Source organism: Sabethes cyaneus, chromosome 3, assembly GCF_943734655.1.
Source record: "Sabethes cyaneus chromosome 3, idSabCyanKW18_F2, whole genome shotgun sequence".
Lineage (NCBI taxonomy): Eukaryota > Metazoa > Arthropoda > Insecta > Diptera > Culicidae > Sabethes > Sabethes cyaneus.
The window spans coordinates 37,587,699-37,612,870 of NC_071355.1; the positions used below are offsets into that span (position 1 = coordinate 37,587,699).

The 25,172-nt window shown below is 42.3% G+C and overlaps 2 protein-coding genes across 2 annotated transcripts; both read left to right on the forward strand.

The window, feature by feature from the left end:
• Positions 1-3,092: 3,092 nt before the first annotated feature.
• LOC128743966 (uncharacterized) lies at positions 3,093-6,390 on the forward strand. Its single transcript, XM_053840682.1, has one exon. It carries the CDS (start codon positions 3,533-3,535, stop codon positions 3,953-3,955), a length of 423 nt encoding a protein of 140 aa, XP_053696657.1. The 5' UTR covers positions 3,093-3,532; the 3' UTR covers positions 3,956-6,390.
• Positions 6,391-13,505: 7,115 nt separating this feature from the next.
• Positions 13,506-18,718, forward strand: LOC128739473 (uncharacterized). The gene is made up of 2 exons (XM_053834968.1): positions 13,506-15,452; positions 15,560-18,718. Exons 1-2 carry the CDS (start codon positions 13,506-13,508, stop codon positions 18,716-18,718), a joined length of 5,106 nt encoding a protein of 1,701 aa, XP_053690943.1.
• Positions 18,719-25,172: the final 6,454 nt, after the last annotated feature.

Sequence of the window (25,172 nt, forward strand, 5' to 3'; positions counted from 1 at the left end):
ATTGAGCAATATGAGAAGCAATATTTTAATGCTAAGCACTTAAAAATGTATCCAGCTTTTTACACGCTATAGAGCTTGCTAAGCCCTGCGCAAAAGGCTACAAAAACTTATCGTTTATCACTCAAACGTATGTTTTTTACTGGGGTATAACTGGGGGAAAACAAAAACAAACGTGTAAAATCAATGTAAAATCTAACAACAGCAGCAACAAATCGCGCGTCGATGTGTGCGTACGATAAACGTCAGCAAGCTCAATAATGGTGGCCGCTATAAATTGTGTGCGTAATATGCGAACAATCTTTTTGACAACTCTGCATACATCAAATCTGGCACTCTTCTCCTGCAACACTACCGTACTCTTTCTTTCGTTTACGCCAAAGAAGGAGAGCAAAAATGTGCGAAATGTAAACAAAACTATTGCTTACCTTCTTTTGCGTAAACGAAAGAAAGAGCAACACTGCCGTACTGGAGAAGAGTGCCCAGTTTTGATGGATGCAGAGTTGTCAAAAAGATTGTTCGCATATTACGAACACAATTTGTAGCGTCCGCCATTATAGCGCGAAAAAAACTGGATAAATTGTAAGAAACAAAAACAAACAAGAAATACACATGAATTTAGCCAAAAAAAAGCAACAACGCACCCCTCCTGACAAAAGTTGAAGCTACACTCAAAATAATCCACACATCCTTTCCACGTGAAAAAACACGTAAATTTCTCTACAGGGAGTTACGTGACTTTCAGCTGATTGTTATTGGAAAAAATAATATTGTACCTTGCAGCAATTTTACGAGTCCTACGCAAATTCATTTTTTAATAATAATTATCCTGTACTTACTAAATACATTGAAAATATGCTTGCCAAGCAAGGAGGGGTGCAGTGGGAAGGCAATAACGAAACACTGATGGTTAAAATAGCTAAATTGAAAACATGTGTGGAAGACGCAGAAAATAACCACGCTAATAATTTTCGCGTTGGACTCTAAATTGGTGCAAACTCCGCAATAAAATCGATCTGATTTTTACGTTAACGCAATAGCACAGACAAACAGACATAACTCTTGGAAGAAAAATCAACAAAAATTATCGTACCTCACATTTAGCCTGAACACTAGCACCATCTATGATCGACATTCCCAAATATCAAATAGCAATATGGGTGTCCCTCGAAGTACACGGTAAAAAATCGTCACGCGCAAATCAAGTGTTCTTGCATTTGAATCAATCTGTTACGCAGCATTGAATATTGAAGTGATTTAATGTTGATTTTCGAGAGATTTCCATTTTTCGAAGAAAAGATCTTCCATTGAATAGTATTCAATGGAAATCACCATCGAATCATAATGCATATCTATTGATTTTGCAACTAATCATTTTTCGCATTTCACAACTGTCAAAAACTCGCGAAGTGTACTTCAGTAATCAAAAAACAAAGTATCCTTCAGCAGGTAATCGAAAAAAAATCATGAATCATACATTTTCGACTGAAATTAATGCTATTCTAGAGTGTGAGTATAGCTAAATTATGTATGTCGTTAAAATTAATAAATTGTTATCTATTTTCAGGTAGTTTCTTGTTTCAGGTTGGACCACCACGGTTATGAAAACAATCAACCATATTTGGACATGCCTGCATTACAAAGAACAATCCACTTCATTTATTATCAACTGAGATTAATTTTTTTATTTGTATTTTGTTTAATTAAATTAATAAAAAAAATCAAACATATTATTGATTTTAAATCGAATATATTTAATTCATTTGACAGCTCAAAAGTTTAAAACATAGTGCATTGGAAATTAAAGTGATTTTCTGTTGATTTCATTTTGCTTTGTGTTGATTCATTTTCAATGGATTTTCATTTCGAATCGTAATGATAGGCAAGTAGTGCGAATCCAACTGTAAATCACTTCGCTTCAACGTGTTATTTTTTTACCGTGTAGCAAGTATTTTTTATGCGGAATTCCCCTTCTTTCGTCAAAAAGCGCCACTTTGACCAAAACGGAGACATTCCCAACTAAGCCCAAATTTGAAATGACGGTTTTATCGGTATGATGAATGGAAAACGAGTGTTATGTCTGTTTGTCTGTGGCAGCACCTTCTTGGGGAACTTGGTGTGTGTTAAATGAACTTCACTTCGGAGCTCACTTCCTTCGCAGGGGAAGTAAAATACGGAGTTCCCTGGCAATCGTTGGCTAGCGGGTAAAACCTTCGGAAAATATTAACATGCTTTTGGCAACTCTGCTCACGTCAAGTTGACATTTCCACTCTTGGTGGTTATTCGCTATGATGGCACCGCACGACCTCTTTTTCACCTATAGAACTGCCCGTAGCTGAATGCGTGAAAATTACTTCTAACATATTCTGTCACTCTTTAGCAAATCGCTATTCTGCTTCACGCAAACTCAAAACAAATGTAGGTGTCTCCACTGCGGCGCCGTCATAGCGAATTGTAAAACTGTCCAGTTTTACAACAATACCTCGAACAATACCTTCCAAAAGTTGTACCAACAAGCCGCCATTAAACGCGCGAAACGGTGGATTGGTTGCTAAACATATGTTCTCAATCCTAAAATAATTAAAATCTGGATTTACATAATTCAACAACAATTTTAAAGTTAAATTTAGGTGTCCAGCAGACTACCACGTCAGCAAAATCATTGAGATTGGGGTACCTCAGCCGCAGAAGGTTAAAATCCCAACCAGCGAAATTCGCAACTTATCTTTGAAAGTACATATATTTTGAAAATAACAAATAATATGTTTAGAATTGTTTCTCTGCGTAACATATAGTAATACCAATCATTATATACATAAGAATGAAAAGGTATTACCAACTACGAAACAAACAAATCAATTTACTATACAAAACAATTTAATGAAACAAACTATCCAAACACGTGGTTGAATTACGGTAAACAACTGTTCAAAGAAAGGCGCCATTCACGATGAACACTAGTATATGACAGTATATTTTCGCGTCGCAGGCAAATGAACTCGACCCGAGAACGCAGAATGCAGGTACGAGTACGAATGAACACCATTAAAAACACTCGCGCTGCGGTTTATTTTCTCATTCAAGTCCGAGACACGAGAGATAACGGATCGTAAAATAATAGTGCGAAAAGTGGTTGGAAGAACAGATTTATTTGTACTTCATCAAAGAAAAGCAAAAAATAGAAAGTTTGACAGGTTGTAAAACCGGTTTTAATCAGTTTTTCGTCACGATTCATAGAGGAAATTTGCTAAATTGCAGAGTAATTCAAAGGATATACACAGTATATAGTGGTGGAAAATCCCTGCTGCGCAACCGGAAAAATTAGCTTATCGGAGAGACAGCTTGGTGTATCTTCAAATACAAAGACGTAAAAATTTTACTATTGGGGGAGTCGTGAAAGTGATCCAACATAATAATATCGATTTTTTACACCTAAAGAAACTGTATACGTGACAAGCCGCACGAGCCGTGCTACGAATCAGTGTTTACGAATTAATTCGAAGCTAGTGGAAGGTTGAATATATATTACGAAAAAATGGCTTTTATGATGCCAGTGATGAAAAACGAGTTTGATATCTACAAGGGCCGCCAGCGGCGCGTTTCGGAATGTTCTAATCAAAGTTCCTGCCGTTCGCGCAAAGTTTCCGAGAGTTCACGCTCGGATTGTCCAAGTTTGTCAACGTCGCCAGGCAACGAGTTTATGGCCGGATCGCCGGCTCGTCATCGCAGTCATCCGGCATACATGTCTAATCTCGCCTCGAGACCGCAGTTTTCCCGAAACTCATCACGCACGTCGCAGACATCGTTGATTACCAGTCCGACAAAAGCGAGCACCGGAGGTAGCCCACCGAAAGCCGCTTCCGGCAGCCAGAGCAGCTTGAACAAGTTCCATTTGCGGTTGGTGGACAAGCTGCGAAAATCGCTACGGAAGAGCAAATCTTCCGACGGGCGCTCATGAGAAGACACGCCAATAACCAACAGTGAACCTCCGGACGCCGAGACGGATCTACAGAACGAAGAGGAACACGAAGGGGACGGGGAGCTGGCGCTATCGGATTTGCAAATCACGTCCAAACCGCCGCTCCCCGACCGTTCCAGTACACCGGTGCGGGCAAGCCGAAGCAGTGGTAGAGCAAGGAACCGATCCAGGCGTGGCACACTCAGTGCTCCGAGGTAATTTTTGGCCGCGAGACAGGAAGGTGGAACCGAGTTCGTTCAGGGTGGTGTTTAGGGATTTAATCTTGTCGTCAGACCTACGCAAGATAGGAATAATGTAACTGTATATTGACCATATAATAGTACCAATATCAGAATATCATCCAGGAAAAACGGGTGCCATTAAGAAAAACAACGTTTTTACTAGTAGTTATTTATCCTCCAACGGAAAACGGAACCCACAATTTATGTGAACTGGATTTTATGTGTTAAAAGTAGCAAAAAGGGAATGTAAATTTAAAAGCAGCAGCTCTGATAAAATGCACTTTAAATTAGATTGATTTTTTTCGTGCTTTTGGTTAATTATTTCTCAGCTAATTAGTATTTCCGCACAACAAACACGTTTTAGTTTCGTAAAAAATAGTAAATCCATGTTTGGTTCGATGAGCATCGTTGTTCAAAAGTGACCAAAATGTTCGTCAAAGAGGACTCATCGTAACCGAAGCTTGCATCATAATGAAGAAACAAACGCAAACCGGTCTCTTACGTAATACGAAATCAGCAGCAAAAAAGCGTACAGTTTGGAGATTGAGCAACATCTGCATCAATAATCGAATATTCTAAACCAGTAATGAATCACAGTAAGCAAAAGAACAAAACAATACAAGGATCGTAAATAGAGGGTATATTGCAAAATCATCTAATCCAAATCTGTGATATGTGCTTAATACACATAGATTTTAATTAGATATCTAAAAGAAAAAAAAACGAAGCAACACATAAATATACACGACAAATTTTTACTCAACCATGAACGGCCGGATATTAAGGCATCGTATCTACAACATTTTGCTCGATAATATCGCAACAGAACGAAAGGGAATATGTTTGTTCAGGTCGTCAAAATACAAGTCATCCGCATGCATGCACTATCACATAAATTATCCATAATTGTTTAAAAACTGTGATTTTGAAAGCAACCAGAAAGTACGAGTTACATTATAGCTTGTATCATTTTTATTTTTATTTTTCGTACGGCCAGTAGGTGGTGGTTGGGTTGTGAAATCCACGATGGGAGTGAGCGAGTACGTAAAACGTGCGACGAAAAGTGAAAGATAGACAAAATTGGAATCTGCAAACTAAGTACGAGCAGAGAAAAAAATCAAAAGCAAAGTGTCTAGGTATGGCATAGGCAATTTGACGTTGGTGGTTGTCGAAAACTGAGGAAACAAGGAACGTGTTTTGTCTGTGACCGAACGTGAGCACATTGCATATACATATACACATAAATATTTACACGAATACAAGCATCTGGAATTTACACATTGGTATATAAATTACTTACTCGCTACCTAAAAAGGAATTGATGTACATGTTTCAGCAAACTATGCAATATCCAGCTATTCATGTTTCTTATACGATGGCATTTATTCTTGCCATTGAACGTACGCTACCTACCTGTTAGCAATATTCGATTGCAGAGACCATTGAAAGCCGAAATATATAAATCTCTAGAAGCTATTTCTTTAGCATATTTCTCGTTGAATTGTAGTATTAAACACACATAATCGAACAAAACAGTAACAGAAAACAAAATCAAATCTATAAAACTAGAGATATCACGTGAATATAAGCTTTATATTAATTGAAGACTGCTGCCTAGATTTAAAAACATAATTTTTTACGTTAGTGGAACCTGAAAGTTACTATCCTGTATTTTAATTATGCATACGAATTTAACGTTACGTTTTGTGTAGCCAAATAGCAATAATTATTTCAGAAAGCTTAGTGTATAGTGATCATTCATATAGCCATTTAATCACAGCTTAAAACAAGAAGTAGACCTCGACTGGGGAGTGATTGGACTTTTCAAACTACTTAGGAGAGCTCAGAAGCTCTCCGTTTTTTTATTTCCTTCATTACATTTAGCAAAGCATAGCAAAACATTCCATTTTGCCAAAAGAATAAGAAAAACAACAACAACAAGAAACTCAGAGGGAAATCGGCAGAAGAAAAACAATATCGGTCGCCTAGGTTAACTAGGTTACAAACTGTTATTTGATTCAACGAATAAATTATTCGACTCGTTTTTGTATGCGTTTGAAGTTTGCAATAGTATTAAACAGAACATTATATAAGTATATTTTATATCGATATATAACTTACCGGACCTATATCTGTAGAAGAACTACAATATCGATTAGTATACATAAGAATATTACTTCAATAAAGATTTAAATGGAAAGCTCTCTTTCATTGATCAATCATCACATTCCCTGTTGTTCAGTCATCTTGAATGATTGCAATTTGCAAATTGTTCGCCTTGAGCTTCCGTTTGGATAAATCAATTGGTAACCAGTGTGCTATTTCGGTGCTGAGCTGCAAATATTTTCGCCTTCTTGCTCCTAGGAGGTTTAATATAAGCTGGTTTGCGTCCGGTGGGTTGGTTGGTTCGTTTGTACCGGCAAACCATTCTGGCCGGTAATTTATTTACAAGCTGAAGTATGTAACTTTAAGAATACGTCATTGCACAGTTTCGAACAAAAGAACCGTTGAACAACACTCGGTGTGGCCCACCCAAGGTGTATTTTAAAACGTGAATAATATATTTGCTAGCTTATGCCAACGTTTGTCTGGCAGGCAGTTAGTCGGAAGACTGCCGGTTCGGTGCAAAAACTGTTCATCCGCTAATTTGTGGTAGGCAGTTAATAGGCGATAGATGTTTAGCAGTTTGAATTAGGTACAACACTAGAGATGATTTTGAAGTTGCTTTGCTTGCTCATTTGCAATGGGGGTCTAATTATTAACATACATACCTGCCTATACTATTTCGGGGATTGGATCAAAATTTTTTTGATCAACAAAGTAGTAAACTATTTAAATCCTCGTTTTTATGTGAACGTGACGATAATAAAATATAGTAGAACTACAAGGAAGTCGTTTCCAATTTGTTCTCGTTTATCCACGTTTTGAAATTGAATTTTTTGTTGTTGAAACGAATTTCGTAATTATCATTTCAAGCGGGTATCTGTAAAAAAACAAATGTGTTTATTTGCAGGTTTTTCAATGAACCAAAACGTTTGAGAATTTCATTATTGTTTCCATAATTTTAAAATCATTTCTAAGGTGCTCTAATTCCGCACATTTGGTCTAAAGCTGGCGGTTTCCTAGTGGAACGCGAATTTTTAAAAAACTGTTTAAAAGTAATTTTTCATGCTTTTAAACATTATATTTTTTTTTAAACATTATTTCACCGATTTACATCAATTAGAAAGAAAATACAAAGGAATACGGTGACCAAAACAATTGAAGCTTTTAAACATTGTTGACGGAAATGTGTTGGGAGATTGCTGATTCACTGCCAGGTGCGCGGAACTAGGCGCCTAAATTAGCCGCGCGAACTTAGGGCACCTCACGGTATTGTCTTTCCTCAGTCAACGCGCCGTGCAGCCGATTTAGCCAGTTTACGTTATCCTAAAAATACAACTGCTGAGGCTGTGGTGGAGAAGTATCAACGACGCCAGGATTTCGGTCCAAGTGGCTCAAAACTATAAAAAAGGGTGCAAGGACACTGCGCTAAGACTAATGGAATGGAAGGAAATAAGAGAAAGAAATAAGAGAAAGATAAAAAGTTCAAATGAAAACCACGTTGTGTTCTTTGTCGGAATTTTAGCGTGGACGGCCTTTACTTTAATACTTTGATGAATAATCTTTGATCTTAAAATTGGCGAACTACAACCCATAACTCATGAGTATTTTTAGGGTTTCCCTTCAGAAACAGCGTATTTGATATCTTCTCGTAGACTCTCAATGGCGTTGAGATTCGGAGGCTGGTCATTCCATAGCCTCAATTTTGTTCTCCTGAACCCCGTTCTTCGCGCGTTTACTTGTATAGCATACTTGTTTACTATGTATAGCAGGAGCTGGTGCTGGAACACCCATTTCAAAAGAAATTCCTCAGCATAAGGAAGCCTAACTTCATCAAATATTTCAACGTACGCATGTTAATTCATAGGAAGGAAAACTAACCCTATACTGTTCTCTTTAGGCCAGTTGACATGTATTTCAGCAAATTTAAGGCGATTTGAAAGCAGTCGTTTGATCAACAACGGTCCCTTCCGGGGTCTTCGTGCGGACAGGTTACTTATGTGTCCATGTCCGCCGGTCCGGCAGAACAAAGGGATGAAATCAGAGATCTCCACTGCTGACGGTTACCCGCCATGGCTTTTACCTGTCGCCAAGCTGTTGGCTAAGCTGCGTCGCCATGACCCTCTGGGTCTACCTCTTCTACGCTGTCCTTGTGGATTCCAGTCGAGTCTCTGCAGACCTCGTTCGCTCCTTTCCTCAAGCTGTGTCCGATCCACTTCCACCTACGTTCACGCATTTCTGTGGCTATTGGCTGTTGAGGACACCGACGTTGGAGTTCCTCATTGGATATCCAGTTGTCAGACCACCAGGCACCTGCAGTTTTTGCGTTGTCTCCGCTGGGACGCACCACGTTTCGCAGACATACAGCAGCACGGATTTAACGTTTGAATTAAAGATTCGGGTTTTCGTACGTAGAGTGATCAGTTCTACAACACAATTAAGGCTGGAAATATCAACTCAACGTGAATAATGTTGCCAAAGGCATGCTAAATGTTTCGCAGACCTGCAAAGGCACCCCTGGCCTTCCTGATTCATTTGGCTATATCAGTCTTGGTACCACCATCGGGCGTAGTCTGGCTACCAAGATATTGAAAGGAGTCGACTTGCTCAACTTGTTGTGCCGCTACTGTGAAGTTGGTGGAATTGTCAATGTTCACTACCATCGACTTAGTTTTCGCTACATTGACTGTGAGACCTGCTGCCTGGGAGCTCTCGGAGAGGTCATCTCACTTGCTCTGCATATCGTTTCGGCGTTGTGCGAGCAAGACAATGTCGTCGGCTAGGTCGAGGTCATTTAGCTGCTCCATCGTTAGAGGATTCCAAAGCAATCCTCGATTTGGTCTACTGTCTATTGCTCCAACTAATATCTCATCTATAACGATGAGAAACAGAAGCGGTGATAATATCCAGCCCTGTCTCACGCCAGCAGTAACCCTTATGGGGTCGGTCAAGACGCCGTCGTGCAAAACTTTGTACGACTGAGTACGACTGAGCCTCGATGAGATGGACTAGCTTATCTGGAACTCCTCTACGCCGATGTTTTCGTGGTTGAGTCGGTCGAACGCCTTTTCGAAGTCAACGAATACCAGCAGAAGAGAGTCCTGGAATTCATTGATCTGCTCCAATATAATGCGGAGCGTTGTGATATGGTCTACACATGATCGGCCAGCACGGAATCCAGCTTGCTGACGCCGGAGAGTAGCGACGATCGTATCCTGGAGTAGTACAGAGCAACGTGATGCCACGCCAGTTACCGCATTCAGTTAGGTCTCCTTTCTTAGGGACTTTGACCAATATGCCCCTGCATGAAGTCCACCGGAAAATTTGCGGTTTTCCATATATTGCTGAAAAGCTGATGCATCATCTGGACTGACAAACATGGGTCAGCTTTGAGCATTTCGGCTGAAATACAGTCTGTCCCTGGCGTTCTATTGGATTTCATATACTCTTGATGGCTGTTACAGGTTAGCTTCAGTTCACCCCTTAGGCTGTGAACCATTTCGCGAAATTTTTAACTTTTTGTTAAAATTTGACAGTTCGATAGTTATTTCACCTGCTGTCGTAAATAACCCTGCTCTGAAGCATGGTTATTTTTGACAGTTGGATGGTTATTCTGAGAGTCAATGAGATATGCATAGGTGAGGAAGAGAGCTTCGATGTGTTTCACTAATTTTTCTTTGGCATTTTTTTACTAATCATATAACGAATTTATTTAACGAATATAACGAATTTATTTATTCAACTCGGGTTGAATTGAGAGGAATTTTATCTATCAAATAGAAGCAAATGAACACCAAAAATTCATCTAGTACAGAAACATATCGTCATCTCACCTTATCCACCTTTTCGCGGGCTTAATGGCGGCTAGTGGGTACACTTTTCGACAATGTTTATTTGCTTTTGGGAACTCCGCTCACGTACGCTTGAAAGTTCTACAACACAATTAAGGCTGGAAATATCAACTCAACGTGAATAATGTTGCCAAAGGCATGCTAACGTTTTCCGAAAGTTGTACCCACTAGTGGCCATTACGCACGCGAAAAGATGGATATGCTCTCTTTGAGCAAAACAACTATCAATCTGTTAAATATGAAATGGTTCGCATTATGAACTGATTTTAACCACTCGAGGAGAAATAACTATCGAACTGTCAAATTTTAACTAAAAAGTTAAAAATTTCGCGAAATGGTTCACAACCTTTTTTTGCTGTAAGTTTTTGCTGGATCAATCCGGGATAATTTTGTATTCTTCCGATTCAATTTTCTGGAAAGTAGAATACTTGCTATCGGGAGTTTCAGCTTTGGCGCTTCATTTTATGGCATCATTTTAGTAGAACATTCCTGTCGCCAGGACAGGTTCTCGTCTACAGCCTGGATATCGTTGGTCAAGCTGCGTCACCATGAGCCTCTGGGCACTGTCCTTTCGGATTCCAGTCGAGTGCTTCTCTGCAGATCTCGTTCGCTCCTTTCCTCAAGGTTCACGAATTTCCACCTACGTTCACCAAACTTCTGTTGCTTTTGGCCGTAGATAACATAGACGATGGAATTCCTCGTTGGGTATTCAGTCGTCAGGCCACCAGGCACGATTGATATAACGCAGGCAACGATTAATTAACACCTGCAGTTTTTGTGTTGTATCCGCTGAGAATCATCAAGTTTCGCAGGCCTACAGCAATACGGATTTAACGTTTGAGTGGAAAATTCGGGTTTTCGTATGTATAGTGATCTGGTTTGAGCGTCAATTGTTCCGCGTACCTGCAAAGGCAGCCGTGGTCTTTCTGATCAATGTGGCTATATCGCTTTTGATACCACCATCGGGAGTAGCCAGGCTACCAAGATATTGAAAGGCGTCAACCCGCTCAACTTGAACTGGATGAAGCCTCTCTTGAGGACTGTTGGAATGCCGTGAAAACAGCTATCAACAGCGTAGCGGAGCACGACCCAGGCCGTGTGGCACCGAATCGACGTAACGAACGGTTTGACGGTACAAATGCTGCGTAGAGCGACCCGCCAGAATATGGACCGATACAAACAGAAACGGAGACAGAAAACACGACTCTTCCAGGAGAAGAAGCGCCACTAGGAGAAGTGCGAAGAACTGTACCGCTTTCACCACACACGGAAGTTCTATCAGAGGCTCAACGACGGGCTGAAATATTCAGAGATAAAGAAGCAGGTATTTGCTTGACGACCGTACGGTGATCGAAGGGTGGAACCAACACTACGACGAATACCTGAACGGCGTGTGCAGGCGGAAAACCGGAGGAAGTGACCACATTGGTGTAGCAAGCAACGGAGACGTGCCACCCCCATCGATAAGGGAAGTTAAAGAAGTGTAGCAAGCAGGTTGATTAGATTGGCCCTTTGCTGTATCTTCGTTAAGTTAGCAAATAAAGCATGGTATACTAGAAATTATGGTTAGTTGGTTACGCGTATGTATTGGTTCCTTGCATACAAGTTAGCCGAGTTCTCCAATTTTACTCTTTCTTAGAGCCTCTCATTCGCGATTCGCTAGATGGAATCTCTAAGCACGAAGGTTGCCGGCAGATTCTTCTTCTAGAAGAGTTCAATAAACTCTAGGGATGAAATAGTTAGATGCATGCAACTAAAGATAAAAAGAGATGTTTGATCGGATTTGTATGATCGCAGAAATTCGCTATAGAATATTCGTTTTCCAACCAAATCTCGTTTGTTCTGAGGAGTTTCCCAATTTCGCTTCGATCATTTTAAACTGATCAGTGAACGAAATCGGAGTGTGTGTCTTGTGCTGTTTCGTGTTAGAAAAGGTTTGTGTCTTAGAGTGAGACACTTAGGATTAGTTAAATTTACTAAGTGTTATTTCATTAATAGGGAATAGATAGCGCAGTTAGGAGAAGTTCTTGCGTGGAGTCTTTGCTAGCCAGTGTGGTGGAAACAAAAGGTAAAGTGAATAGTTTGCTTTTAGGGAATTTGGCTAATACCGTCGAACAGCCGTTCGACGGCTTTTTGTGTTCCATTTGAAATTTCATTCAAGCGCTCGGCGAAAGCTTCGGACCACACCGCCAGCAAAGCACATCCACCCTCCTACCGCACACTTCACGAACGGCTGGTTATAGCACCGCTTCCAGCCGCCGGATTTCGGATCACGCCGCCGGGGAAAGCCGCTGATCAGCCTGGTCGGCTTATGCTGCTGAGCGTTTAGGACGCCATTTTGTGATACGCCAATTTGCAGCTGCCGAACCAGAGTTTATGCGCTTGATGTCCATCGCGCAACATTTTGCTGCTTGGTAACGTCGTTGGATGGAGGAAATTGGGAACGGCCGCCGTAAGTAAAGATCTAAACCCTGCGCAGGTGATATAAACGAAAGTTAAGCCAATCCCCAAACCCGAAAGAAGCTTTAGGGCAGATTCCACCCACGCAATAGAGAAGAGTAGAATGGCTCAAAAAACCTAGGTATAGTTAAATGTTTGTTAAAAAAATAGAATAAATGTTAAATCTAGTTTGCGTTTCCCTAAGTTAAAGTCTGTTTATGGAGTGTCATTTGGTGTAATTTAGGTATTCCGAAGGTGTCTCACGAATCGCGTACATTTTAGAGTTGTGTTTGGTACTCCAAGTGGACTGCTTGGTAATACAGTCCCCGCACTCCGATTTCCTACATTGGCCAGTAATCTGGTTGGTCAGAGTTGGGCCAGTGAGGAAAAAGGTACGAGTCGGTGTGTGGATTGAGGATTTCGGATAGCGAGTTTCTGTGGTTAGGCTTCTTGAAAACGCGTAGAGTGAGCACCTTTGGTTGCATGCGTCCGCCTTTTTGTCCCCTTAGTTGTTGAACTGACCCGCCCTGAGGCGGAGTTTCTGGCCGGGCAAGCCTTCACTTGGCAAGTGGCCCTCTAACGAGGTGGCGCTTAAGTCACTTGCCTAGAGATTCTGGGGAACGGATCGCGGACTGAGTTGGTCGTACTTCTGGAGTCTACATTTTGGCGCCCAACGTGGGGCCACGTTTTGTTTTTTGGGAAACTTTAAATAACTTTAAAATTATTTCGGATACGTAGTTAGTAGAATAGGTTCACAAAAAATTTCTTTAGTTTAATATTGATTTATTATAGAGAATTATTATTTGCTTTTATATTGCTTATTTGTATATATTGCTTGGTGTATTGTGTTTGTCGTGCTACTGTAAATATATATTTATTATCATTATTTTTTAAATTTAAATGGATACTGTCGCCATGTCGAACAGATTTCCGCATGCCGACCACCTCACGAATGAGGAGGTTGATTACGAGTTGTTAATCCGGGGCAAGACGGGGGAATTGACCAGTGAGCCAGAGGCTAAATACCGCCTTCTGCGCAATCTGTTCCATGAAGATATTCGTGAGAAGAGAGACTACCCATCTCCGTATACGGTGGAGCAGGAGTTCGACTATATTGCGGGTAAGGTTGACGATTTAAGCAGAAGGTTGGAGCGTGGCAGTGATGAAAGAGTTGTATCCCGGCTGAAGCATTACGCTATGCGAATAGCTCGATGCCAAGCCTCGGATACGAATTCAGAGAAGATGAAACGGGAATTGAACGAATTTGTCCGAGAGATGTTGAGCAGATCTAATGGCAAGAAAACTTCCGACGAGAGACAGGGTCGGACAAGGGCGATGGACGCACGACGAAACTTCTCGGACGACTTAGGTAATGGTGATGAGGGTGCCGTAGGTGGACAGGTAGAAGATGGTTTGCAGCCGGCGAACAGCGATTCAGCAAGACGAGATAGTTCGCAAGGTGCAGTTCCGAAGCAGCCTAAGGTAAACCGGGATCATACTGCGACACCAGAACGGCCAGAAGATCATCAGGCATTATTGAAGCGAATAGAGAGTCTAGAAAGGGAGTTAGCGAAGGCACGGATTGAAGGATCACGCCAAGGACCGGCAAGTCGGAATGAACTTCCGCGAGTAAATCGAACGGTCTCGGACAGCTATTTACCACAGTCTGGGAACGCGGGAAAGATGTCACGGGAAAGGCATTCGGCCAATTTTCCTCTACCACGGGCGGAGGAACCAGATCGAAGCAGATGGACTGGTGGTAGGTTTGATCGCTTCCAGCGCGCAGATTTCTCGCACGATGAACGTTTTGCTTCTCCCGACCGGTTCAATAGAAACCGTCATACCACGCAAACCGCTGGTAGGCATCGCGACCGTCGCGCTGCATTTGAACAGGAGGACTGGGAGTCTAGTGATAATGACAGCCACGAGGAAGACCACGAAGTGTTCTACCGTCGAGGTAGACACCATGGTCGAAACCAGCGGCGGATCAGTGACGAGGAGATTCGGGACGCAGACCGTCGGATGGAAAAGTGGCATCTGACCTACAGCGGAGATAGTCGACAACGCTCGTTAGAGGATTTCCTGCACAAAGTCTGCCGCCTAGCCCACATGGACCGTATTGCGAAAGACGTGCTCCTGCAACGAATCCATACGATCCTTAGAGGGGAAGCCTATGACTGGTATCTATGCTATTCCGACGAGTTCCTCACTTGGGAGGACTTTGAGGAAAGGTTACGGTACATGTACGGTAACCCCAACAAGGATCAAGGGACTAGGCAACGTATTTACGATCGCAAACAGCACCGAAACGAGACTTTCCTTTCATTCAAGATGGAGATAGAGCGGCTAAACAAACTGTTGACTACCCCGTTAGACCAGCACCGTTTGTTCGAGGTGATATGGGACAACATGCGTCCACACTACCAAGCGAAGCTTGCATGTCGCACGGTTCGAACTTTGCGAAAGCTAGAGTTCTACGCGTACCGCATTGATGCACATGATCCCGTGTTCCGGCAACCAAGAGAAGGACCGCCACGACCACCGAACCGAATCCACCAGATTGAGGTGGAGAGGGAAAATGCCGATTCTTACGAGTCTTACTCGGAGCCAGAAGAAGTGAATTTTGTTGGTCGTAAAGAGAGTCAGCAGAAGAAATCAACCGACGTGCCGAAAACTCACGCAAACTCCTCACGACAGCCGCCGGAACGCGTAGCCGAGCGTTCAAATCCATTATGTTGGAACTGTCGTAAAAACGGACATGTGTGGAGACAGTGCATGGAAGAGAAGCGAATCTTCTGCTATATATGCGGAAATCCTGGAGCCGTATCGACGAATTGTAATAGTCATCCGCGAACCGGAACGGTCGGAATGAACAGAGGGTCGGGAAACTAAGGCGGGAATGCGAGAGAGGGAGCGATAGCATTCCTGGTGATAAAAATGTTCCCCATGCGTATGAAGATCCTTTTCAGAAGGTGTGCGAGGTTCGTGTCCAAACTGGAAGCTGCCCACACATCACCGTACAGATTTTTGACGAGGAGTTCGATGCGCTACTAGATTCCGGAGCGAGTGTCAGTGTGACTAATATACCTGACATTGCTGAACGGAACGGGTTAGCACTCCAGGTCAGCCCGCTGAAAATTGTGACCGCCGATAAGACTATCCACGAGAGTCTGGGTTATGTATCATTGCCCGTGCGGTTTAGAGGATTAACTAAAGTCCTTCCGACGCTAGTAGTTCCGCAGGTCTCCCAGAAGTTAATCCTGGGTTACGACTTTTGGAAACAGTTTGGGATCCAACCCATGATTATGGGGGAAAATGGCTTCGAACGAGTGACCACGGTGGAAGCTGCAAGGCCCGGGGAATGTGATGCAGAAGTGAGATTGTCGTCGATTACCACGTTACCGGCGCTAAAGCCGTCAGGACCTGACGAGTCGCTCGAAATCCCCGCGTTGGAACTACCCGAACCTTCCAAGACCACGCCAGAGACAGTCGAGACCGAGCACGAACTGGCGGACGTAGACCGGAATCAGTTGATAGAAGCAATCAAAATGTTTCCGTGCACGACCGAAAACCGACTAGGCAGGACGTCGTTGCTGCAACATGAGATCGTGTTAAAGGAGGAAGCAAAGCCCTGTCGGCAACCACTGTATCGTTGTTCGCCAGCGATACAGGCTGAAATGGAAGCAGAACTGGAGAGGTACAAACGGATGGATGCCATTGAGGAATGTACCAGTGAGTGGGCAAGTGCCTTAGTCCCCGTTCGCAAGACGAATGGTAAACTGAGAGTATGCCTAGACTCACGGCGGATAAATAGCTTTACCAAAAAAGATTCCTACCCCATGCGCAATATGGGGGGAATATTTCACCGGCTTGGTAAAGCAAAATTCTATTCTGTGGTAGACCTGAAGGATGCGTATTTCCAAATTCCTCTTAAAGAGGAGTGCCGGGATTATACCGCCTTCAGGACGCCACAAGGATTATTCCGCTTCAAGGTTTGTCCGTTTGGCCTAACAAATGCCCCCTTTACAATGTGCCGACTCATGGATCGCGTGATAGGCTTCGATTTGGAGCCAAACGTGTTCGTCTATTTAGACGATATCGTCATTGCGACGAAGACGTTTCAAGAACACGTTCGGCTCCTGAGAATCGTAGCGAACCGATTGACGAAAGCGAACCTCACGATTTCTCTGGACAAAAGTCGGTTCTGTCGCAAACAGGTTACCTATTTAGGTTATCTGCTGACCGAGGAGGGGGTGGCGATTGACAATGGCCGTATCGCACCGATTTTGAACTACGCCCGCCCACGGAACGTGAAGGATATTCGCCGTCTGTTGGGCCTGGCTGGTTTCTATCAGCGGTTCATTCGGGAATACAGCCGAATTGTGGCACCGATATCAGACCTCCTGAAGAAGTCGAGATCGAAGTTTGTCTGGACTGATGCAGCAGAAGTGGCCTTCGGAGAATTAAAATCCGCGTTAGTATCAGCGCCTATCTTGGGAAACCCCGATTTTTCGCTGCCGTTTTCCATTGAATCAGACGCCTCAGATAATGCTGTTGGAGCGGCCCTGATTCAGCGCCAGGATAATGTTCCACAGGTTATAGCGTACTTCAGCAAGAAACTGAGCAGCACTCAACGGAAATACGCGAGTGTAGAGAAGGAGTGTCTAGGAGTGCTTCTAGCGATAGAACATTTCCGTCACTATGTCGAGGGAACCCGTTTTAAGGTTGTTACCGACGCCCGAAGCCTGTTGTGGCTTTTCTCTATTGGCGTAGAGTCTGGAAATGCGAAACTTCTGCGGTGGGCCCTGAAAATCCAATCGTACGACATTGAACTGGAGTATCGCAAGGGTAAGAGCAATATCTTGGCGGACTGTCTTTCCAGATCAGTAGAGATGATTGCTGTCCAGACCCTCGATGCCGAACAACGAAATCTAGCGGCAAAGATTCAGCTGGATCCCGCAAAATATCCAGATTTTCGTGTTGCCAGCGGTGAGATTTGGAAGTTTGTGAAGGTGGATGGGAAAGTGGAAGACCCCCGATTCCAGTGGAAACGTTACCCCGCAAAGCCAGAGCGCGCGGATATTGTACGGGAAATTCATGAAAAAGCCCACCTTGGTCCGGAGAAAACCCTGAATGCGGTCAAAGAGCGATACTACTGGCCGTTTATGAGTAGCGAGGTGAAGCGAACCTGCCAGAGTTGTCTAGTCTGCCAAATGAGCAAAGCTTCAAATCAAAATAGTACTCCGCCCATGGCTGAGCAGAAGAAAATGGCCCAATACCCGTGGCAATTCCTTGCGATGGACTATGTTGGTCCACTTCCAGCGTCTGGTAAAGCACGGAATACATGCTTGTTGGTTGTGACTGATTTGTTTTCGAAGTTCGTGATAGTTCAACCTTTTCGACAAGCAACGGCAGAGTCCCTGGTGAACTTTGTGGAGAACTCTCTATTCCTGCTATTCGGAGTGCCTGAAGTGATCTTGTCGGACAATGGATCCCAGTTTACCTCCGCATTGTTCAGCAACCTGTTGACCCGGTATCATGTCACGCACTGGAGGACGCCCAATTACCATCCGCAGGTAAACGATACGGAGAGGGTGAACAGGGTGATAACGACTGCAATTCGGGCTTGCATCAAGAATGATCATAGAGAATGGGCGAATAATCTCCAGCAAATCGCGAACGCTGTGCGAAACTCGGTCCACGATGCTACGCACTACACACCATACTTCGTCTTGTTCGGTAGGAACATAGTGTCCGATGGGAGAGAATATCGGCAATTAAGGGATGCGCCAACTACAAGCAAAAGTCAGATTGGCAATGATGAAAAGGAAAAACTACTGGAAGACGTTAGAAAGAATCTAAAAGCCGCATACGAAAAGCATTCGTCATACTACAACCTGCGTTCCAATGCCAATTGTCCGACCTACTCTGTCGGGGAAAAAGTTTTGAAGAAAAATATGGAGCAATCGGACAAGGGGAAAGGGTTCTGTGCTAAGCTGGCACCGAAGTACATACCAGCGATAGTAAGGAGGGTTGTAGGGGCGCACTGTTACGATCTTGATAATATGCAAGGTCAAAGGCTAGGAGTTTACAACTGTAAATTCCTGAAAAAGCTTTCTGGAACTTAGTCCAACGTCTTCTTCAATTAATGGTTTGCTTCAACAGCTATGAAACTCTACGGAGTGCCAAGATTATAATAAACACAGTGAGGGACCAAATTTTCTAAGCTATGAAGCTCCACGGAGCGACTGCTATATAACAATTTTCATAATGGTCGTTGGTACTAATTGGGGGTGAACTGGTTAATTGAGAGTAAAGGGTCGAAGAGTTAGGCCAGAAGAACTGATCATGAAGGGTTAGAAGGAGCTAGGGTTATGACCTGGAAAAAGTAGTGAAAACACGAAGTGAAGCGAGCCCAGCAATGACTTCGCATTAGGTACAGTAGTGTATTAGTTCTTCTTTAAGTCTTTTCCCACCACACTCAGATAAGTCAGTATTTCAACAATTAGTATCAATTCCCAACCTCACGTTGGTAGTGATAAAACAAATTTTTTTCAAGCTATGTCTCGCTCACTTAGTTGAGCCGAAACCATTGCACCATGACGCGAAAGCTCTGGTAGCATCAAAATACATTTCTCCATTACGAAGGTCTTGCAGATTACTGCGGTCCCCACAAAACCTGTCATCTACTGGGGGCCCTCGATGCTGAAACGCTCGAGAGACTTTGAATAATGGAGAAAGGAATGTGCACCTAACAAGGTCAGGAGGTAAATCTTTTAAAATCGGGCTAGACACGCCACCTTGGGTCGCCCACAGACGACAATCCCGGGGTGTGTGCTAGCTACGAACAAACTTGAAAGTTTTCGGGCGAAACCTAGCCGCCGTTGGATTTCGGATAGAGCGGACTGGGGAAACCGAAACCAGCAGAGAAACTTCCCTTTTCGGCAGGAGTAATGTTAGTTTGGTACTACTACATCGAGTCTTATGAACTAAGTTAGTACCTGACACCACATATATTTTGTTTGCCTGCTAAGCTTACTTTTAGTTAGGATTAGTATGGTTTATTAAATTTGTAAATTTTGTAAATATTGTACATATTCATCTAGTTATTTATTTAGTATAGTATTATGTACCTGTGTTAGTTAATATTCAATTTATTATTTAATTTATTTAGTTTGCATATTGTGGATTATTTAAAGCTTTTTGGAAGCTAATACATGATTTTGCTTAATTCTAGTGTTAGTTTTTCGATGCTTAAACCTAGGGTTAATAAATTTATTTGTTGGGAAATTTATGGTTGGCTAGTTTAGAGGTTGGTAATTTTATGGATTACTGGCTCCTCGATGTCGCCTCTGCAGCCCCCTTCCAAACTTCGTGGTCCGGTTGCTCTGAAAAAAATAAATAAATAGGCATTAGTTTCTGCTCACTCTCTTACCTGGTAATTGGAAGCCAACTTTCCTTTCCGTTCAATGCCGAATCCATCCACATCTGCATCATCTGCTCCATTTGCTGCAAAAAAAAACTGCCGGTCAGTCTTCCAGTCATCCGTCGCCGTGGCCACCGGGGTGGGGATAGCTAGAGAATCGCTCGTTGAGATGGTAGATCCTTTCACAATATCACTGAGAATGTGTAGAAGGGATAAGTCACCTTCCGCAGAGGAATTTTCCTGTATTTCAAAATACTTTACCTGTTTTCCACAAATTTTTCCACAGAGCACAAAACATCACAACCAGCACTGTTTACTTTTCGTTTGACATTTATTTCGTTGCTGTTCGCGAGTACATATGTGTGCGTAAATCATACGGAGCTTTTATAGCAAGCTATAGGGTGGTTCACGATTTCGTTTGTTTCGTGGAAATCGAATGTTTTCGATGTTAGAAACAAAACGTAAATTGTTAATTTATGTTTTGAGTATAGGTCATGTTTCACGTTGTCGGAATAGGTCCGGCGTTGAAACATTGATGCTAGTATGTTGGGAAGTTATACGAATTACGTTGGCAGGTTTCTCAGTGGCCAATTATTTGGTAAAGAGTTACTGCTGGGGAAGTTAATGTGGGAGGTTGCGTTTTGCTAATAGAAGATATTTGTTCAGAAGTATTCTGAGGTGTTCTTCGAAAGCAAAGCTGATGGTGTACTATTCTGGGATACCTTTTCAACATAGGTGTTGGAGTAGTCCTTGGAATGTATATGCTAATTCGTTGTAATTATGGGGAATATGTATGGGCGCTGTAGGTGGCAGATTTCTCGTTGGTCGATGTGTATCGACGCAGGAGTTACTGCCTGGGTTTTCGAGTTGGGGGAAAAGTTGTACTGGGGTTTGGCTCGATCGAGAGCGGATATGTAGAAATTGAAGTGTTGGTGTATGAACCGCGGCACAGTAACGAAGAAATGTCTTACGATCAAGCGATATAATTTTTTTTGGTGAACCTTAGTCAATTGTAAAATTTGTAAATAGTAGCTTAAGTTTAATTGCGTTTGTAAATAATTTAGTTTAAAGTTTCCGCTAGTTTATAGTATTTAGTTTTTGGTTCTGTACGGTTTGAAGTTACGAAAATTTGATTGTATTCTACAATCAAATTTTCGTAAAACAGACCGGGGTGTTATGTAGCAAGCAGGTTGATTAGATTGGCCCTTTGCTGTATCTTCGTTAAGTTAGCAAATAAAGCATGGTATACTAGAAATTATGGTTAGTTGGTTACGCGTATGTATTGGTTCCTTGCATACAAGTTAGCCGAGTTCTCCAATTTTACTCTTTCTTAGAGCCTCTCATTCGCGATTCGCTAGATGGAATCTCTAAGCACGAAGGTTGCCGGCAGATTCTTCTTCTAGAAGAGTTCAATAAACTCTAGGGATGAAATAGTTAGATGCATGCAACTAAAGATAAAAAGAGATGTTTGATCGGATTTGTATGATCGCAGAAATTCGCTATAGAATATTCGTTTTCCAACCAAATCTCGTTTGTTCTGAGGAGTTTCCCAATTTCGCTTCGATCATTTTAAACTGATCAGTGAACGAAATCGGAGTGTGTGTCTTGTGCTGTTTCGTGTTAGAAAAGGTTTGTGTCTTAGAGTGAGACACTTAGGATTAGTTAAATTTACTAAGTGTTATTTCATTAATAGGGAATAGATAGCGCAGTTAGGAAAAGTTCTTGCGTGGAGTCTTTGCTAGCCAGTGTGGTGGAAACAAAAGGTAAAGTGAATAGTTTGCTTTTAGGGAATTTGGCTAATACCGTCGAACAGCCGTTCGACGGCTTTTTGTGTTCCATTTGAAATTTCATTCAAGCGCTCGGCGAAAGCTTCGGACCACACCGCCAGCAAAGCACATCCACCCTCCTACCGCACACTTCACGAACGGCTGGTTATAGCACCGCTTCCAGCCGCCGGATTTCGGATCACGCCGCCGGGGAAAGCCGCTGATCAGCCTGGTCGGCTTATGCTGCTGAGCGTTTAGGACGCCATTTTGTGATACGCCAATTTGCAGCTGCCGAACCAGAGTTTATGCGCTTGATGTCCATCGCGCAACATTTTGCTGCTTGGTAACGTCGTTGGATGGAGGAAATTGGGAACGGCCGCCGTAAGTAAAGATCTAAACCCTGCGCAGGTGATATAAACGAAAGTTAAGCCAATCCCCAAACCCGAAAGAAGCTTTAGGGCAGATTCCACCCACGCAATAGAGAAGAGTAGAATGGCTCAAAAAACCTAGGTATAGTTAAATGTTTGTTAAAAAAATAGAATAAATGTTAAATCTAGTTTGCGTTTCCCTAAGTTAAAGTCTGTTTATGGAGTGTCATTTGGTGTAATTTAGGTATTCCGAAGGTGTCTCACGAATCGCGTACATTTTAGAGTTGTGTTTGGTACTCCAAGTGGACTGCTTGGTAATACAGTCCCCGCACTCCGATTTCCTACATTGGCCAGTAATCTGGTTGGTCAGAGTTGGGCCAGTGAGGAAAAAGGTACGAGTCGGTGTGTGGATTGAGGATTTCGGATAGCGAGTTTCTGTGGTTAGGCTTCTTGAAAACGCGTAGAGTGAGCACCTTTGGTTGCATGCGTCCGCCTTTTTGTCCCCTTAGTTGTTGAACTGACCCGCCCTGAGGCGGAGTTTCTGGCCGGGCAAGCCTTCACTTGGCAAGTGGCCCTCTAACGAGGTGGCGCTTAAGTCACTTGCCTAGAGATTCTGGGGAACGGATCGCGGACTGAGTTGGTCGTACTTCTGGAGGCTACAGAAGCCATCCACCGGTTGAAGAACAGCAAAGTACCGGGAAAAGATGGCATTGGAGCGGACCTTATTAAAATTGGCAAGACCAGATGGAGCGGCAAGACCAGATGGAGCGAGATCTGGCGAGCACTGGGTGCCCGCGGAACTGGAGACTAGCTGCCATGAACTGAAGTAGATGGAGAAATTATGCTACCTAGGTCTTGTCATAAGATGTTAGGTCAATTAAGAAGAAAAAGAAACTGCTCAACTTGTTGTCCCGCTATTGTCAAGTTGGTGGGACTGTCAGTGCTTACTTAGTACTAGACCTAGTTTTTGCTACAGAATCGCTCTGTCCTGCCTCTGCCGGCGTTTGCGTTTCATTTACTTGAACGTGCTTAAACTAACAACATTGACATTGAATTCTGTTTCACTCTTTTGTCGGTTGGATGTCAAAGGTTGTTTTGTTGGATGTTCCTCATAATTGCAAATCAATGAATAATAGCGCGCCCCCATATACACGTGAATCGATGGAGACGCCTTGTTTACTACGGCTTTCGTCGTTCCACTTTATGGAGTCTCCGGGTTGACCATCGCTGTAATGAAAGAGTGAATGACCACATGAGTAAAGATAGACAAAAACTGTTTTTAAAATTCGTACACATATTCTGCTGTTCAATTCAAGTACGAATCATGTTTTGTTATCGCATCAAATGAAATCTTTGATATACCGTTCTGATTCAAAGTTAAAACAGTCTCAAACTTCAAACACTTAGAATAAAATACACGCTAGTATCACTAATTTGATAACATAGTATGCTTATTGTATACCACCGTGTTTGAAACTGTTTTAAGTTTGAATCAGAACGGTACACCGCGTTAATGCCGAACTTTGCGTAAAAAATCACAAAGGTTGTGTTCCAGGCACGACCGCGTACCGTTCGACTTGAATTTAATATTTTTATACCTTATTGGTCTATGTAAGGCGTAATAAGGTAAAGTGAAAAAAAAAAACAAATAGCATAATAATATTATTATCTTGCTTAATAAATTGTATCGTATTTTTGGTAGCTGAGCTCTATTGTGATGCCAAAAACGAATATTTTTACCAGTGCCAAAATCGAAGTATTTCACACATCCAGCTGTTAACAAAAAATAATGTTATTGGCATTCATGAGAGGACAGGTAGCAAGCCTGAGCCTCTCAGTTGGCCTCGAGGTATGACACTGGTCTAACAAGCCAGGCGTCGAATGAGTCAATAGGATTGTAGCACTAGTCCTGCAATTGTGCTCGTCCTGTACTCTTACAACTGGCTGCGAGGTCTATATAAAAACAGAAAATCAGACTTTACTATGCGTTGTAGCAAAAAACAAAATCGAAAGTGAAACTTGTACAATAAATTTTTTTCCAAATGATGATATCCAAGTTTAGATTGAAGTGGAACGTTGCAATGATCAGCGTGGAGGACCAGCGAATGAATGACGATAATGACTTTGCTTTCCTTTTTATGTCATTTCAATAGTCTTTACATTGCAAGACGCCGCAAGTTTATTTTGCTTCTTTGTATTCAAGCAGTAGCAGCAACAGCAGCCACAAGCTTGGTGTATGTAATGCTCGTCCGTGCCTGGGAAGTAAGACTATCACACGGAAAATACCTAATACCTTTCTCGGGCAAGTGAATCCGCATAGCATCAAGTAAATCTAAAGTATAAACTACTTATAAACTACTAAGTTTCATTAAAAACTATATCCATTAGATGTTGGTCTCTTATAGCCATTCAATTTTTTTCAAATGAGCTTCCAAAATGAGAACAAATTTGTTAATATTAGTCTAAATTGCAATGTTTAGAATGCAAAAAACCCGAATCAAGTCGTCTTTTGCGTTATCGAGAAAAAAATGAAATCAGTCAAAAAACAAGGTATAAAAGCTATTATGCCCCCTTAATCATGATATGAAATTACACACATTCGGTTTATTCTGCATTGCGCTTGGAAAAAACAGTAAATGTAAAATATGACGTTAAAGCAGTATAAATATACCTATAAACATGTATAGAACTCGGCACAATTTTTATTATGATGGGTGATATGCAGAAGTGGGTGATCGGGTGTTGGCTAAGTACCACCCGAATGTATACAGATTCATCGTAAAATTTGTCTTTGAAATCATCGTTACTGCCAAGGTGGTGGCTGTGAACGTTGATGATACTTGTGTTGAAGAATCGGCTCTTAATTTTCAATATATTTATACTGATTTTTTTAACCTCAAATTTTGCATTTGAAGTTTTATCAAAAAGCGCGATGCAGAATGAAGCGATTGCGTGTGATTTCATGTTTTAGTATGATTAAGTTTATAGTCTGTGGTTCAACTTGACCTAATATTCTCCCATA

Excerpts from the sequence above, each read along its gene's own strand:
- LOC128739473 (XM_053834968.1), top strand. The coding sequence starts at position 13,506 with ATGTCGAACAGATTTCCGCATGCCGACCACCTCACGAATGAGGAGGTT. Across the intron at positions 15,453-15,559 it reads GTCATCCGCGAACCGGAACG|AAGGTGTGCGAGGTTCGTGT; the intron begins GTCGGAATGAAC and ends GATCCTTTTCAG.
- LOC128743966 (XM_053840682.1), top strand. The coding sequence starts at position 3,533 with ATGGCTTTTATGATGCCAGTGATGAAAAACGAGTTTGATATCTACAAG.